This window comes from Oncorhynchus gorbuscha, linkage group LG19, assembly GCF_021184085.1.
Source record: "Oncorhynchus gorbuscha isolate QuinsamMale2020 ecotype Even-year linkage group LG19, OgorEven_v1.0, whole genome shotgun sequence".
NCBI lineage: Eukaryota > Metazoa > Chordata > Actinopteri > Salmoniformes > Salmonidae > Oncorhynchus > Oncorhynchus gorbuscha.
In genome coordinates, this window is record NC_060191.1 from 33,399,509 (window position 1) to 33,415,025 (window position 15,517).

Genomic DNA, 15,517 nt, shown 5'->3' on the forward strand with positions numbered 1-15,517 from the left:
ATTGAGAGCATCCTGACTGGTTGCATCACCGCATGGTATGGCAACTGTTCGGCAACTGACCGTAAGGCACTACAGAGGGTGGTGCTTACAGCCCAGTACATCACTGGGACCAAGCTCCCTGACATCCAGGACCTATATTCTAGGCGGTGTCAGAGGAAAGCCCCAAAAAATGTCAAAGACTCCAGTGACCCAAGTAATAGACTCTTCTCTCTGCTACCGCACAGCAAGAGGTACCGGAGCGCGACGTCTAGGACCAAAAGGTTCCTTAACAGCTTCTAACCTCAAGCCATAAGACTGCTGAACAATTAATCAAATGGCCACCCGGACTGTTTATATTGACCCCCCCCCCCGCCCTCCACCTTTCTATATAGCCTTGTTATTTGTTATTGTTATTTAAATTTATTGTGTTATTTAAAAAAATATATTTGATGTACAGTTTCAGAAATCCCTGATGGAATGCCTCAGTGCTCTCTCTTGTGTATGGGGCCTTGAACTCGCATAACATGCAGCTACAACACCAATAAGGCTTTTTCAAGTGTTTTGGCACTCAAGGACAATATCTGCTCTACAAACATAACCCTGTTATAACTCCCTTGTTCAGTAGGCTACTACAACATTTCCAATGACATGATCCAATGTTGACCTAAATGACTAATGATGATAAATACAATCCACCTGTGTGTAATCAAGTCTCCGTATAAATGCACCTGCACTGTGATAGTCTCAGAGGTCCGTTAAAAGCGCAGACAGCATCATGAAGAACAAGGAACACACCAGGCAGGTCCGAGATACTGTTGTGAAGAAGTTCAAAGGCGGATTTGGATACAAAAAGATTTCCCAAGCTTTAAACATCCCAAGGAGCACTGTGCAAGCGATAATATTGAAATGGAAGGAGTATCAGACCACTGCAAATCTACCAAGACCTGGCCGTCCCTCTAAACTTTCAGCTCATACAAGGAGAAGACTGATCAGAGATGCAGCCAAGAGGCCCATGATCACTCTGGATGAACTGCAGAGATCTACAGCTGAGGTGGGAGACTCTGTCCATAGGACAACAATCAGTCGTATATTGCACAAATCTGGCCTTTATGGAAGAGTGGCAAGAAGAAAGCCATTTCTTAAAGATATCCATAAAAAGTGTTGTTTAAAGTTTGCCACAAGCCACCTGGGAGACACACCAAACATGTGGAAGAAGGTGCTCTGGTCAGATGAAACCAAAATTGAACTTTTTGGCAACAATGCAAAATGTTATGTTTGGCGTAAAAGCAACACCCTGAACACACCATCCCCACTGTCAAACATGGTGGTGGCAGCATCATGGTTTGGGCCTGCTTTTCTTCAGCAGGGACAGGGAAGATGGTTAAAATTGATGGGAAGATGGATGGAGCCAAATACAGGACCATTCTGGAAGATAACCTGATGGAGTCTGCAAAAGACCTGAGACTGGGACGGAGATTTGTCTTCCAACAAGACAATGATCCAGAACATAAAGCAAAATCTACAATGGAATGGTTCAAAAATAAACATATCCAGGTGTTAGAATGGCCAAGTCAAAGTCCAGACCTGAATCCAATCGAGAATCTGTGGAAAGAACTGAAAACTGCTGTTCACAAATGCTCTCCATCCAACCTCACTGAGCTCGAGCTGTTTTGCAAGGAGGAATGGGGAAAAAAAATCAGTCTCTCGATGTGCAAAACTGATAGAGACATACCCCAAGCGACTTACAGCTGTAATCGCAGCAAAAGGTGGCGCTACAAAGTATTAACGTAAGGGGGCTGAATAATTTTGCACGCCCAATTTTTCAGTATTTGAAATATCCAATAAATGTCTTTCCACTTCATGATTGTGTCCCACTTGTTGTTGATTCTTCACAAAAAAATACAGTTTTATATCTTTATGTTTGAAGCCTGAAATGTGTCAAAAGGTCGCAAAGTTCAAGGGGGCCGAATACTTTCGCAAGGCACTGTAGCTAGCAGCAAAGTAGATTGGTCACGAAAGTCAGAAAAGCAATATAATGAATCGTTTACCTTTGATGATCTTCGAATGTTTGGACTCACGAGACTCCCAGTTACACATTAAATGTTCTTTTTGTTCGATAAAGATTATTTTTATATCCAAAATACCTCTATTTGGTTGGCGTGTTTTGTTCAGAAATCCACAGGCTCGAGCAGTAACGAAGGGGCAGACGAAAATTCCAAATATTAAAATATTATCCGTAAAGTTCGTAGAAACATGTCAAATGTTTTTTATAATCAAGCCTCAGGTTGTTTTTACAATAAATAATCGATAATGTTTCAACCGGACCACAGCCTTTTCAATAGGAGAAGGAAATGTCTGCTCCATGCTGTTGCGCATGCAAAACTGCTGGCACCCAGTCATCCACTGACGCGGTCTGATCGTTCTCGCTCATTTTTCAGAATAAAAGCCTGAAACTATGTCTAAAGACTGTTCACACCATGTGGAAGCCATAGAGAAAGGAATCTGGTTGATATCCCTTTAAATGGAGGGAAGGCATGCAATGGAACAGAGAGGTTCCAGGAAAAACAGCACTTCCTGGTTGAATTTTCCTTAGGTTTTGCCTGCAATATCAGTTCTGTTATACTCACAGACAATATTTGGACAGTTTTGGAAACTTTAAAGTGTTTTCTATCATAATCTGACAATGGTATGCATATTCTAGATTCTGGGCCTGAGAAATAGGCAGTTTCATTTGGGTACGTTTTTCATCCAAACATCAAACTACTGCCCCCTACACTCAAGAGGTTAAAGCAGCCTTACAACCAATGCATGTCCACCTTTGATCATGGTAGGCATTCGCAGCTGTACAGCTTGCTAATGTTGACATGGTTTTCTTTCGAATGTTAACATGCTGGTTTGCAAAACAATTGTGTGCTAGCTTCTTACTCTGCTTAAGCTTCTTGACATTGAGCTGTACGGATAATGCTAACATCCTTTTTTATGTTAACTTCTTGAAATTGCTGCTGTTATTCAATTACCCTCAACATTTACATTTACATTTAAGTCATTTAGCAGACGCTCTTATCCAGAGCGACTTACAAATTGTTGCATTCACCTTATGACATCCAGTGGAACAGCCACTTTACAATAGTGCATCTAAATCTTTTAAGGGGGGGGGGTGAGAAGGATTACTTTATCCTATCCTAGGTATTCCTTAAAGAGGTGGGGTGTACTCTCAAGATGTACAGTTTGTAGAACACAATCCTATGTGCACGCTGAAGTGTAGTCTAATTCTACCTTGGAGTATGCGTGGATGCTCCTGGAGCTTAGATTATGCAAACTCACTATAATCTTGGCACTTCCATCCTATTTGAGAAAACTAGATCAATGGAAACAGGGACAAGTCTGAGTTTCCTTCAAAATAAGGTTAGATTTTGTGTGTTTGCTTATTAGCAAACATAGCTTACCAAGTACAGTATGTCACACAAAGAGTCCTTATTAATGGAAGATTACCTGACAGGCATTGAAATTGTGTTAGATTCTATATATTTACAAAAATATGTGTTCCTTAGCAAGTTTGCTCAGCATTACAAAACAAATCGTTTTTGATAGATAGCAGGAGAAGGAGTCTAGCTGTGTGGCCCCTGTTGGTGGGCCCCAAGCAGCTGTGTGAGAGTGTGTGTGGTCCCTGACAGTGCACAACAGTAAGGTAACAGCCAGGTCTCTGGGGAGCTCATTATTCAGCTCTCAGCTTGGATACACCACAACAAACAGAATGTGTGTAGGCATGTGCCTTCCTGTCTGCGGCGTGCATGCATTTGTCTGCACGCATGTGTGTGTCTGTTAGTTTGCCTGTGTTATTAAGAGAGTCCAGGAGGTGCCAGCAGGTGAACATCGGGTTGGCTCAGCTCCTCGTTTCTGATTGATCTCCAGGTGACAGGCTGTGTCAGGGGTCCCATCGCCAGCCAGTCAGCACCTCACCCAGCACCCCTCACTGGCTGCCAAGGCCCAACGTGGGGCAGCTGGAGGCCACCGGGGCCAGCCTCTGTCTTTATGCTGCTCTTTATGCAAGCAGGGATGTGTGTACGATTGTGTGTGTGACTGTCAAGGGGTCGGAGGGGGTTGCGGGTCAGGTAAGGAAAGGAAAGGTGGGTGGTTGGGTGGGTGGGGTTTGTGTGTGCGCGCATGTACACGTGTGTACAGTGCCTTCAGAAAACTCTGTCAAGTTTGTTGTTGATCATTGCTAGACAGCCATTTTCAAGTATTGCCGTAACTACGAGACTCGGGAACATTCAATGTCATCTTGGTGAGTCACTCCAAAAAAAACACAATTTGGCCTTGTGTTTTAGGTTATTGTCTGGCTGAAAGGTGAATTTGTCTCCCAGTGTCTGTTGGAAAGCATACTGAACCATGTTTTGCTCTAGAATTTTGCCTGTTCTCAGAACTATTCCATTTATTTTTATCCCAAAGAAAACTCCCTAGTTTGATGACAAGCATACCCATAACATGATGCAGCCAGCAATATGCTTGAAAATATGAAGAGTGGTGTTGTGTTGGATTAATTTTTTTAAATTTAGTGCCCTATTGCAAACAGGATGCATATTTTGGAATATTTATATTCTGTACAAGCTAATTCTATCTTGGAGTATGCTTGTAGTATCTACAATGTTGTTGATCCCCTTTCTCCTATCACAGCCATTAAACTCTGTAACTGTTTTAAAGTCACCATTGGTCTCATGGTGAAATCACTGAGCGGTTTCCTTACTCTCCGTCAACTAAGTTAGGAAGGATGCCTGTATCTTTGTACTGAATGGGTGTATTGATACACCATCTAAAGTGTAATTAATAACTTCACCATGCGGGATATTCAATGTGTGCTTTTTAAAATTTTGACCCATTGACCCATTGTGAGGCCTTTGGTAAGGCTTTGTTGTTGAATCTGAGTTCACTATTCAACTGAGGGACATTACAGATAATTATATGTATGGGGTACAAAGATGAGGTAGTCATTCAAAAATCATATTAAATACTTACTGACTGAAGCATTTTAGCTTTACTTTTTAAAAATTCATTTGTATAAAAAATTTCCACTTTGACATTATGGGCTATTGTGGATAGGCCAGTCACACAAAATCTCAATTTAATCCATATTAAATTCAGGCTGTAACACAACAAAAGGTGGAAAAAGTCTATGGGTGTGAATACTTTCTGAAGGCACTTTCGGTTTTATTAGGTACACGAAAATGGATAGCTCCTACAGACGGTGAGTCACGTGGCCGTGGCATCCCCAAACCATCCCACTACCACTCCCATGCTTGACTGTTGGTATAAGGTTCTTACTGTGCAATGCTTGTTTGTTTGGTTTTCGCCAGGCAAAATGGACCCATGTCATCCAAAAAGTTATACTGTTGAGTCATCTGTCCATAGAACATTCTTCCAAGATTATTGATGATCATCCAGGTGCTTCCAGGTGGTTTTTGGCAAACTTGAGTCAACGTTTTGGACGAGATGGGACCCATTATGTCTGGCGAAAACCAAACACTGCATTCCACAGTAAGAACCTCATACCAACAGGTCAAGCATGGTGGTGGTAGTGAGATGGTTTGGAGATGCTTTGCTGACTCAGGACCTGGAGGACTTTCCTTAATAGAACGAACTGTGAATTCTGCTCTGTATCAGAGAGTTCTACAGGAGAATGTCAGGCCCATCTGCCTGTAAGCTGAAGCTGAAGCGCAGCTTGGTCATGCAGCAAGACAACGATCCAAAACACACAATCAAGTCTACATGGAAATGATTAAAAAGCAACACATTTGACGTTTTGGAATGGCCTAGTCAAAGTCCAGAGCTTATCCCATTGAGAGGTTGTGGCAGGACTTGAAATGAGCAGTTCATGATTGAAACACACATGTCGTTGAGTTAAAGTAGTTCTGCATGCAAGAGTGGGCCAACATTACTCCACAGCGACGTGAGAGGCTGATCAACAACTACAGGAAGCGTTTGGTTGCAGTCATTGCAGATAAAGGTGGCACAACCAGTTATTGAGGGCAAGGGGGCAATTGCTTTTTCACACAGGGGAATTGGGTGTTGCATAACTTTGTTAATTAAATAAATAAAAGAAGTATACATTATTGGGGTTAATTGTTAAACTCAGGTTCACTTTATCTAATACTCGGTTTACTGATAACATTTAGTATAAAAAAATATGGAAAAATAGAGAAAATTAGAAAGGGGTCAAATGCGTTTTCATGGCACTGTACACCACTTGTGCTAGCTAGATTTCTCCAGATGCTGCCGGTGGATATTTGGTGACCTTGTGTTTCATGTGTTTGACTGCACCCAGGAGGGGCATACTTAATGACCAGCTCGTTTGCACAGGCTTCTCTCCTAATGATCTATTAAAGTGCACTTGAAGAGTAATTATGGGTCCTCTCCCGTTGGGCTTGTCAGGGTACACTGGGGACAAGTGATGGGAAGATCATGAAACTGTCACTAGTGTGCAGATGGTAGTCAATAAAGGTGTGGTGAGGACTATAACTCAAATGTTCCAATGTTGTTACCCTTTACACTTGTACCCGTATACGGGTTGAAAATGTCAGATTTGGACACTGGTAAGCACCTAAATAGGAACCGTAAATGTAAAGCGCACATCAACAGTGTAATGTTGTGTCAGGTGAACTGTTGTCCTCATCTTTAGTTTAATACTTTTCCCATAATTCCAAACGGTTCCCTTTTAATTGCTACTGTTATGCATATACTTGTTATATTTCTTCTGTTGGAAACATTTGAATGTAGCAGTGTCCATATAGGCCAATTCCCACAAGTGTAAAGGGCCAAAGAAAGCGAAGTGAATTGGTGTGTCTGTGTAAAATGTACTCCACTCGTCATTGTTTTTTTAAGAAGGGTCAGCGGGTTATGCTATTTTCAGAATTAAATATATTGATGATAAATATTGAAGGTGATTAAATGCTTTAAGATGTGGGGAGTAGTTCCTGTTGTACTAAGGGCTGTGAACAACACCACAATCCATGTTGGAAATGTTCTCATGAATTAATGAATGAATGAATAAATTAATCTTTCGGCATGTTTATTTTGATACTCATTCATAAAGAATTAGGCACGGAGAAAACACTGTTTCAGGCTCAACTCAGCTTTCCTTTCATCAAGTGCTGTGTGTTTCACTCTGCAATATCAGAGTTCTCAATGTCCTGAATGTACTTGGCTGAAAGTGCAGAAACAATCTGCCAAGAGTTTGCCTCGAAAATAGTAGCATTAGCTTCGATATTGGTGCAGCGAATCGCCTTAAACTTTAAATCGGATACAGAGACAACATGGCTAGGAGAGAGTAAATCAAAAAGAGCTGTGTCACCACTAAATGGGATTGTATTATTTGTCTAGATAGGGAAGACATAAGGCTGCCAGTTTGCATTGCGGTCTGTAGCTAGTAATGCTAAAGGAGTTCACCAGGGGCTTTCTCCTGTCCTGTTCTCACACAGGGGCTCTGATGAAAATACTGGATGTGTTCCAAATGGCACTATATTCCTTACAGGCCCTGCTCAAAGGTAGTGCACTACATAGGGAATAGGGTGCCATTTGCCAGTCACAGTCTCCTTCCGTCTCTCCTGTAGTGCCCGTCATGCCTTCCTCCTAACTCCCACAACTCACTGTTCTCTCTATCTCAATTTTTCTTCTCCTCTCCCTCTTCTGTCTCTCTTCCTCTCTCACCTCCATGACACTTTTCTCTCTTTCTCTCTTAGTCTCTTTCCTTCCTCAACTCTCTCTCTCTCACAATAATCCAGCCCAACACCTATCCTTCATTCCGCCGTGGCCTGCTCACCTTCTCCTACTGTGCTAGTGTTTGTTGTAAGAGCACCAGAGTCTAGTTGGGCTTTGATCTAGTGCTGCAGAAGAACCCGCTAACACGCTAATTTATCTAAGCCCTGGGATTTGAAAGGCTACTGCCGGTGTCTTGTGAGGTTCTTGTTCTCAGCGGTATTCTTTTCCCACTCAACTCACCAGCCCCAAACCCCTTATTGAGGATTGGACACATGCTCGCACACAGACACACACAAACACGCATGCAAGCACACTCATGCTTGCACGCGCACACACGCGCGCACACACACAGACTCAGCACAGACACAAACACACACCCTCCTGCCCTCTAAGCTCCTCTTCTCCCCTGCTTTCCACAGTAGAGTAGTCTGTCTCTGTCTGAACAGTCTGAAGCCTGGGCACTTTTCCTCCTCTCCTCTGCTCTCCTTTTCCCCCTCTCCTCTTTACGTATCATATCTGTCCCTGGGCCCAGTGAGGTGACAGGCGGTTTCACCGTTATAGACTGTAGTGCTGGCACTGACACCTGAAGGTGACTAGGCTGATATCTCTATTGACCTTCTGATGACGTCCTCCCTACCGCTCGGGAGCCACCAGACTGAACTTGGGGATATCAAAGTAGAAGTTGTTTTTCATCCAAGCGCATTTCCATGGGTTTGTTCCAGGCGGCACACACATGCCCACGCACAAATGAATATGCACTAAACTACTAAATGAGCACATGCACACACACGCCACCACATTCATGCACACCCCACACACACTCTCTGAAGGAATTAGGAATCTTAATCATCCAGAAAAAATGAACTTAACATAGTAAAACATCAAGTAAATCAATGAAATTGGGGATAAATGTATTAGATTAGCATGTGCCCTTTTTCCTGACATTGATTCAATATTCCAATCAATCAGATATCTCCACGTATTGCGGCAACTAAACGTGATTTATGTCGGAAATGTCCAAGCCTTTGTCATACACGTACCTAATACCATTATACCTTTGACCCTCTGACTCCTCCCTCTGCAGGAATTCTCTCTGCTGCGATTGGATGACGTGCCCAGTGAGCGGGTGAACATTCTGGGCTTTTCCGTTTTCAACCGAACACATCCATTTTTCCAGGATTTCCTCCTCAGCCTCAACCGTTCCTGGCAGGAAAACTGTGACCACGCCCCCTTCGCCGGCACACCGGTGAGACCAGCGTTCAGATTTATGTAGAACAGAGATGATTGTCTAGCAGCTAGATAATCATTTCTGATCTACAAAACATACTGAATTTCTATCTGAAGGTTCTGTAGTGTTGCAGGTAGAAATGTAACAAATAGACCTGACGATTCCTAATCGTACTGTAGCATGTACAATTCGCAATTCAGCTCTATTAGTTGCATTTCAATCTGCAACTAAACAGAGGGTTCAGATATGTATGCAGAACAGATATTATTATTATCTAGTACAGTGTGTCTTAATCCTGGTCCTGGGAACACAAAAAGGTGCACATTTTTGTTTTTGCATTAAGCACTACAAACCTGATTCCACTAATCAGAATTTAACGATGAGTTGATTTGTGGAATCAGGTGTGTAGTGTCAGGACAAGGATTAAGAAACACTGACTTAGCGTTTAGATTTAGGGAAAGGTTCCTCTCCCTTTGTTATATATCTATCTGCAAAAGTTTCTTCCTCCTGAATACACCCCCGCAGTATCCCTACACATGTGTCTGCGAATGTTAGAATGTTAAGGCTTGAAGTCTTTCTATGCCTTTAATACAGTTGTCTGTGTAGTCGTTAATTAGTAAAAGAAAATGTAATTGCCACATGAACCCAATTCACCATACTTGTGTCAACGAGAAGAGTACAAGTTGTATTTGTTTAATTTGAAATCCAACAGACCGCAACGAGTAATTCATTAATTGGGTTTATTGAATTTTTGTTTCTTAATAATGGGCTGAGATCCCGCTAACGGGATCGATATGACAACAGCCAGTGAAAGTGCAGGGCGCCAAATAAAAAAAACATTATCTCATTATCTCATAATTAAAATTCCTCAAACATAGTCAAAAAGTTCCTTTACAGTCCGTAGAAACATGTCAAACGACGTATAGAATCAATCTTTAGGATGTTTTTAACATACATCTTCAATAATGTTCCAACCAGAGAATTTCCTTTGTCTGTAGAAAAGCAATGGAACAGAGCTCGCTCTCACGTGAACGAGCGTCACGTGCTCATGGCAGAGCCCTGACTCATTCCCTTCTCCATCTCCCCCACTTCACAGTAGAAGCATCAAACAAGGTTCTAAAGACTGTTGACATTTAGTGGAAGCCTTAGGAAGTGCAACATGACCAATATCCCACTGTATCTTCAATAGGGAATGAGTTGAAAAACGACCAACCTCAGATTTCCCCACTTCCTGGTTGGATTTTATCTCAGGTTTTTGCCTGCCATATGAGTTCTGTTATACTCAAAGACATCATTCAAACAGTTTTAGAAACGTCAGAATGTTTTCTATCCAAATATACTAATAATATCTTAGCTCCTGGGACTGAGTAGCAGGCAGTTTACTCTGGGCACCTTATTCATCCAAGCTACTCAATACTGCCCCCAGTCAAGAAAGATTTTGAAAAATCAATGGCTGCTGTTTTTAGAAACCAGTAGTTTTTCTGTAGTTGTTTTTTCCCCCTCTTAATTAGGAGTTATCTTTAATTGATCACAGGATGTTTTGTAGTCAATCAGATAGAGCAGTGGAGGGATAGCAGCTCTGAGCCCCTAGTATAACGAGAGTGAGAGAGTGAGAGATCTATGCCTTCTCTCCCTGCTATTCATCTGTGGTGTCCCAGGGAGCTCTTTCATATCAGGTTTCATTTAAAGATCCCTCTCTCTTAGCTGTACAACGTCATGGAATGAGATAGGTGGAGGGGTGGAAGAGAGGGAGGTGAGGAAGAATGATAAACATTTTGAGATAGGTCCACACCCCAGGCCATTTGTTTTGTAGATACAGTTATATGCCTCAATCCACAATATGGATCTACACAACCGATGGCGTGAGATGTGGATTCATTTTGACATTAGACTACTTTTGAAATCTGAAAACATCTGACCTACTTTGATTTCAAAGTGACATCTCCCTTGAAGGTCACATGGTGCATAATCTTGATTTATGATCGGGAAGTTGCTGTCATCAACTTTCCCTCCAGTAATCCAATTGACACTGAACCACTGTACACACTCGCTGTTGTGTACAGTATACCTTGTTGCCTATAGCGTAGTCCAATTCAACATTGGCTTATGCAAGGAGGATATGTATCATGGAAATTATAATTGCTATGGGCATTACTGTATATGGTGCTCATTGTTTACTATACAGCACAGTCATCTATATAGTCCCATATCAATATGCACAACAGTTCAGGGCCTTAGTACTTTATTATACAGACATATAACGGTGAAATACTCCCTCTCTCCCATGTATAATCTATGACATCATGTATGTTAATTGTCTTTACATACACAGATGGGGCCTGTATGTTTATTTATTTATTTTATAGTAGGCAAGTCAGTTAAGAACAAATTCTTATTTACAATGATGGCCTACGAACAGTGGGTTAACTGCCTTGTTCAGGGGCAGAACGACAGATTTTTATCTTGTCAGCTCGGGGATTCAATCTAGCAACCTTGCGTTTACTGGCCCAACGCTCTAACCACTAGGCTACCTGTATGTAAACAGTCTACAGAAGAAGAAAAAATCCCCCTTCCTGCGCTTCCGCCTCCACTCCGACGAATGTGTGGTAATTGGAATGGCCAGGGCTTGCCAGCTCCAGTAGGGGTGAAAGTGGAGGGGCTTTTTTTCCAATTTGTCAGCACATCAGAGGATCCTAATGAGCTCATGTAATATTTGACTGCTGAATGGCATGCTGGTGCTCGCTTGTTTTAACCCATCACTGACCAAGTAGAGCGTTCCCCAGGCATCAGGGAGGATGGAAGAACGGTGTGTGTTTGTGACAGCATATCCCTCCTTTTCTTCCTTCGCTCGCTCCCTTTTTTTCTTCTCTCTCTCAATTCAATTCAAGGGGCTTTATTGGCATGGGAAACATGTGTTAACATTGCCAAAGCATTGCATTTGCATTTGCCAAAGCCAAAGAAATGTTTCTCTCTCCCCTCTCTTTCTCCCTCTCTCACTCAGCTCTCGTCGGCGCTGCTGTTTGACGCAGTGCACGCGGTGGTTGCGGCGGTCCAGGAGCTCAACCGTAGCCAGAACGTGGGCGCCACGCAGCTCTCCTGCAAGTCCTCCAAGATCTGGGAGCATGGCACCAGCCTCATGAACTACCTGAGGATGGTAAGGGCGCCCCACTCTGGATAGGAGAGGAATGGCATGCTGCTGTTTGTCTGTTTAAGATTAGGATTAGGTTAATCTTTTGTGGAGTTTAGTTAGACTGCAGTGCACACTGTGATATACAGTATGCTCCCAAGTCTGTTGGTTAACATTATACTGAAAGCCATTGGGTGTGCATTTTTGCAGTGAATATTCAGCCAGCAGAACCATATCCCCTAATCCTTACCTTACCAGCTGAATATATTTACATGTCTGTATTTATATTTAGATATAAATCCTCTAGCCCTTCTCTTACCACTGGTCATATAGTCAATCATATTGGCACATTAACTTGGGTCACTGCTAACCTGGTCCCAGAACTGTATGTGCTGTCATTGATACACCTAAGATCATAGGTTGATGGCAAGACTATACAAACAGCTCTGGGATCAGGCTAGGTGACTGCACCTGTTCCTTCCTTAGTAGCCTACAGCAGGGGGAGGGAGTTAGAGACTGGTTGACTGGCTGTCATACTGTAATGTCCATAGTCCCTCATTAGGAATACATGTCCTGTGAGTGAGCTATCAAGACACTAGAATGTGACATGTATTGAATTTCAGACAGTTTTTCTTCAGTAAAAGCAAATTAGTCATCTGTTGTCATTTAGATGTTATACCACCATAATTTTGTTTGATACTCCCTCGTATCGATCATACTGCTGGTTTCTCAGTATCGGATGATGGGGTGGCATGAGGTTTTGTCACCGCATAATTGTCAGCCCGTTTCCCATTTGGATAATTGACTCGTAACTCCATCCATTGAATGATTTCAGTTAGTCAACAAGGAACTAATGCCCGACCCAACCCAGCCATGCCTGCGACATTACTGACAGACCTGGGTTCAAACAATATTTTAACCCTCCATTGGTTCTCCATTGGTTCTCTCATTGGTTCTCTCACGCAAGGCATGCTCAATCCAGAGCAACTGAAGGATTTCAAAGCAAATTAATGCAAACTAATACTATTTGAACCCAGATTTCTGACACCAAAAGTGAAACAGACCAATTGAAATGCCTTAATAACATGGGACTTTTCTCTCTTGTTCTCCCTTTCTCTCTCGGATAGGTAGAATTGGAAGGACTAACGGGCCACATTGAATTCAACAGCAAAGGCCAGCGGTCCAACTACGCCCTACGGATCATGCAGAACAGTAGAGACGGCCTAAGGCAGGTAAAGTAACTCTCAAGGTTTCACCCGGGCGCAGGCCTACCACTATCCCAGCACTGCAATGGATGGGACTTCTGTGTGAAGCACTCCCTTACGTAATAGAGCTCTACAGTGCAGCGGGGAGCCATGATAACGTATTCAATTGTTGTTTGGTCGTAGAAATGTCCCCTTGACCCACATGATTTGAAGTGCTGAGGTGTCCAAAACCGCACCGAGTGCACTATTAAATATTTAGAATGCAATTTGGACGGGAGCAGGAGATGCGGCTGAATTTGAGGGAAAGAAAAAGAAAAAAAGGTTTTCATCTTGTTTTTCATTGACTGTTTTTGGTCTCCATTTCTGAGTGTCTTACTCTAAATGAGTATAGAGTTTTCAACAGTGGTCCTGAGTTTGGAAGAGTTAGTAGGGAAAGTGTGATATTATAATGTATTGTGGCCTTCCCGGACTTCACCTCAATTCACAAACCTGCGTAAATAAATGTTGCAGTAGGACTTTGATGTTGATTCCACGTTGAGACTTACATTGCGTGGCGTCAGTATGCATTTGACGAGCCATCTGAAATGACTGATTCTGGCCTGGCACTGTGCATGATCAAAGTCAAACATCTTTTGGCCTTGCCACATCTCTTGAATCTGTAAATCTCACAATCGTTCCAGTGCACTAAACATGCTGCGCTCTAGCTACTTAAAGAAAGAATTAGTGTTAAATAACACTAATATGTGAGAGCAATATTTTTTGTGAACTAGTGTTGCATTTTGGCGTTATAATAAGGTTTGTAGGTTCATGGAAAATTGCAATTGGTCGACAGTCTGCTGGGTGGGGCATTATTCGTTCCTTCATTCATTGGATTCCTATCAACTTTCTCAAATATATCTGTCAATGGCACAATGCAATGCACCCTGGACTAAAGAGGCAGATAGAAATGTGCTAGACCCTCTGTTAAATTACACATTTCTCCAGGTAGGAATATCGCAAAAATATGATTAACTCCTCCCGAGTTATGACATTCCCCAGTATTGAAATCTGACATGTATCTAAAAATCGCGATCTAAAAGTCATATTCCTATTAACTTCCAGTGTATTGAGAGCAACTTTATCACAGTGCTACGTCATACCGGCTGGATATCTGCCCGCTTGAAAACCAATAACTCAGATACACATGAAAACATGAAATGACCCAGGGAATCAATAGAAAATAACTCAGAGATGCAACAATATAACATTCAAAATGGGTGAACCGTTCCTTTAATGCTTCTACTTTTGGCCCCGGATTCTGTTGGCTGCACATGAAGAGTTATTTTATCCCTAAGACAGCTGTCTTTGAGATAAACGCTGGTATTGATATCGTATCTTTGTGTTCTGTGATGTCCGGCCTTGCAGTGGAGGGAGAAGTGGGCTGAGACACAGCTCTCGTATAGCAGGTAGTACTTTAGTCTCTACAAGTTCGCAGCATGTCCCGGAGCACCTGTCCTTGTATGACCTTTCCCCCCACTCCCGTAGCAGTCATTATCAATTCTCCATTGAATGCACCTATGGCACCTTTACTCCACATAAATGAATAAAGCACTAGTACTAGCCTGATCCCAGGTCTGTTAGTGCTGTATAGCCAACTCCTAAGGTTAGTGTTATGCCAGTTGAAAATGGCTATATGTTTTGCAATAGGAGTTGGCTATACAACATAAACAGATCTGGGACCAGGCTATACTGTAGCAGCACCACCTCTCTCGCTCTATTCCTGTCTATTCACCACTGGCTGTGGCACCTAAGGTACTTTACTCCACAGAATGTCCTAAAGCACTACTCACCCTCCTACTCCCTTTGCTTCACACGTAACAGTGTTTGTGGGTTACTGGTTGTCTCGGGAGTCGAGAGGGTGAACTTCTCTGAATGTTAGACATGAATGCTAGATGGTAGCTGACAAGGTGTAGACTTTATTGAATGTTGACTTCAACCTCTGTCTTACTGTATATCTTCAAGGTCACGTATCTCGATATACATCTCATGTCTCAACTTCTCTATACAATAATAGTTATCCTCAGAACTTTCCCATCACCTGTCACTCAGAAATGTTCATGCGAATCAGAAAATTATGACTATATACAGTATATACTGGTAATATGCATTATTAACCGAAAGGTTGCTGGAGCGAATCCCCGAGCTGACAATGTACAAATCTGTCGTTCTGCCACCGAGCGAGGTAGT

The 15,517-nt window shown here is 42.4% G+C and overlaps 1 protein-coding gene across 1 annotated transcript in view; it reads left to right on the forward strand.

Moving 5' to 3' along the window:
- Window positions 1–15,517, forward strand: part of LOC124006128 (glutamate receptor ionotropic, kainate 4-like) — a 427,028-nt gene that overhangs the window by 342,601 nt on the left and 68,910 nt on the right. The window contains exons 9-11 of the mRNA XM_046315921.1: window positions 8,816–8,977; window positions 11,961–12,113; window positions 13,214–13,318. Of these exons, the coding sequence (XP_046171877.1) occupies window positions 8,816–8,977; window positions 11,961–12,113; window positions 13,214–13,318 (420 nt within the window). The remainder of the gene's footprint in view (window positions 1–8,815; window positions 8,978–11,960; window positions 12,114–13,213; window positions 13,319–15,517) is intronic.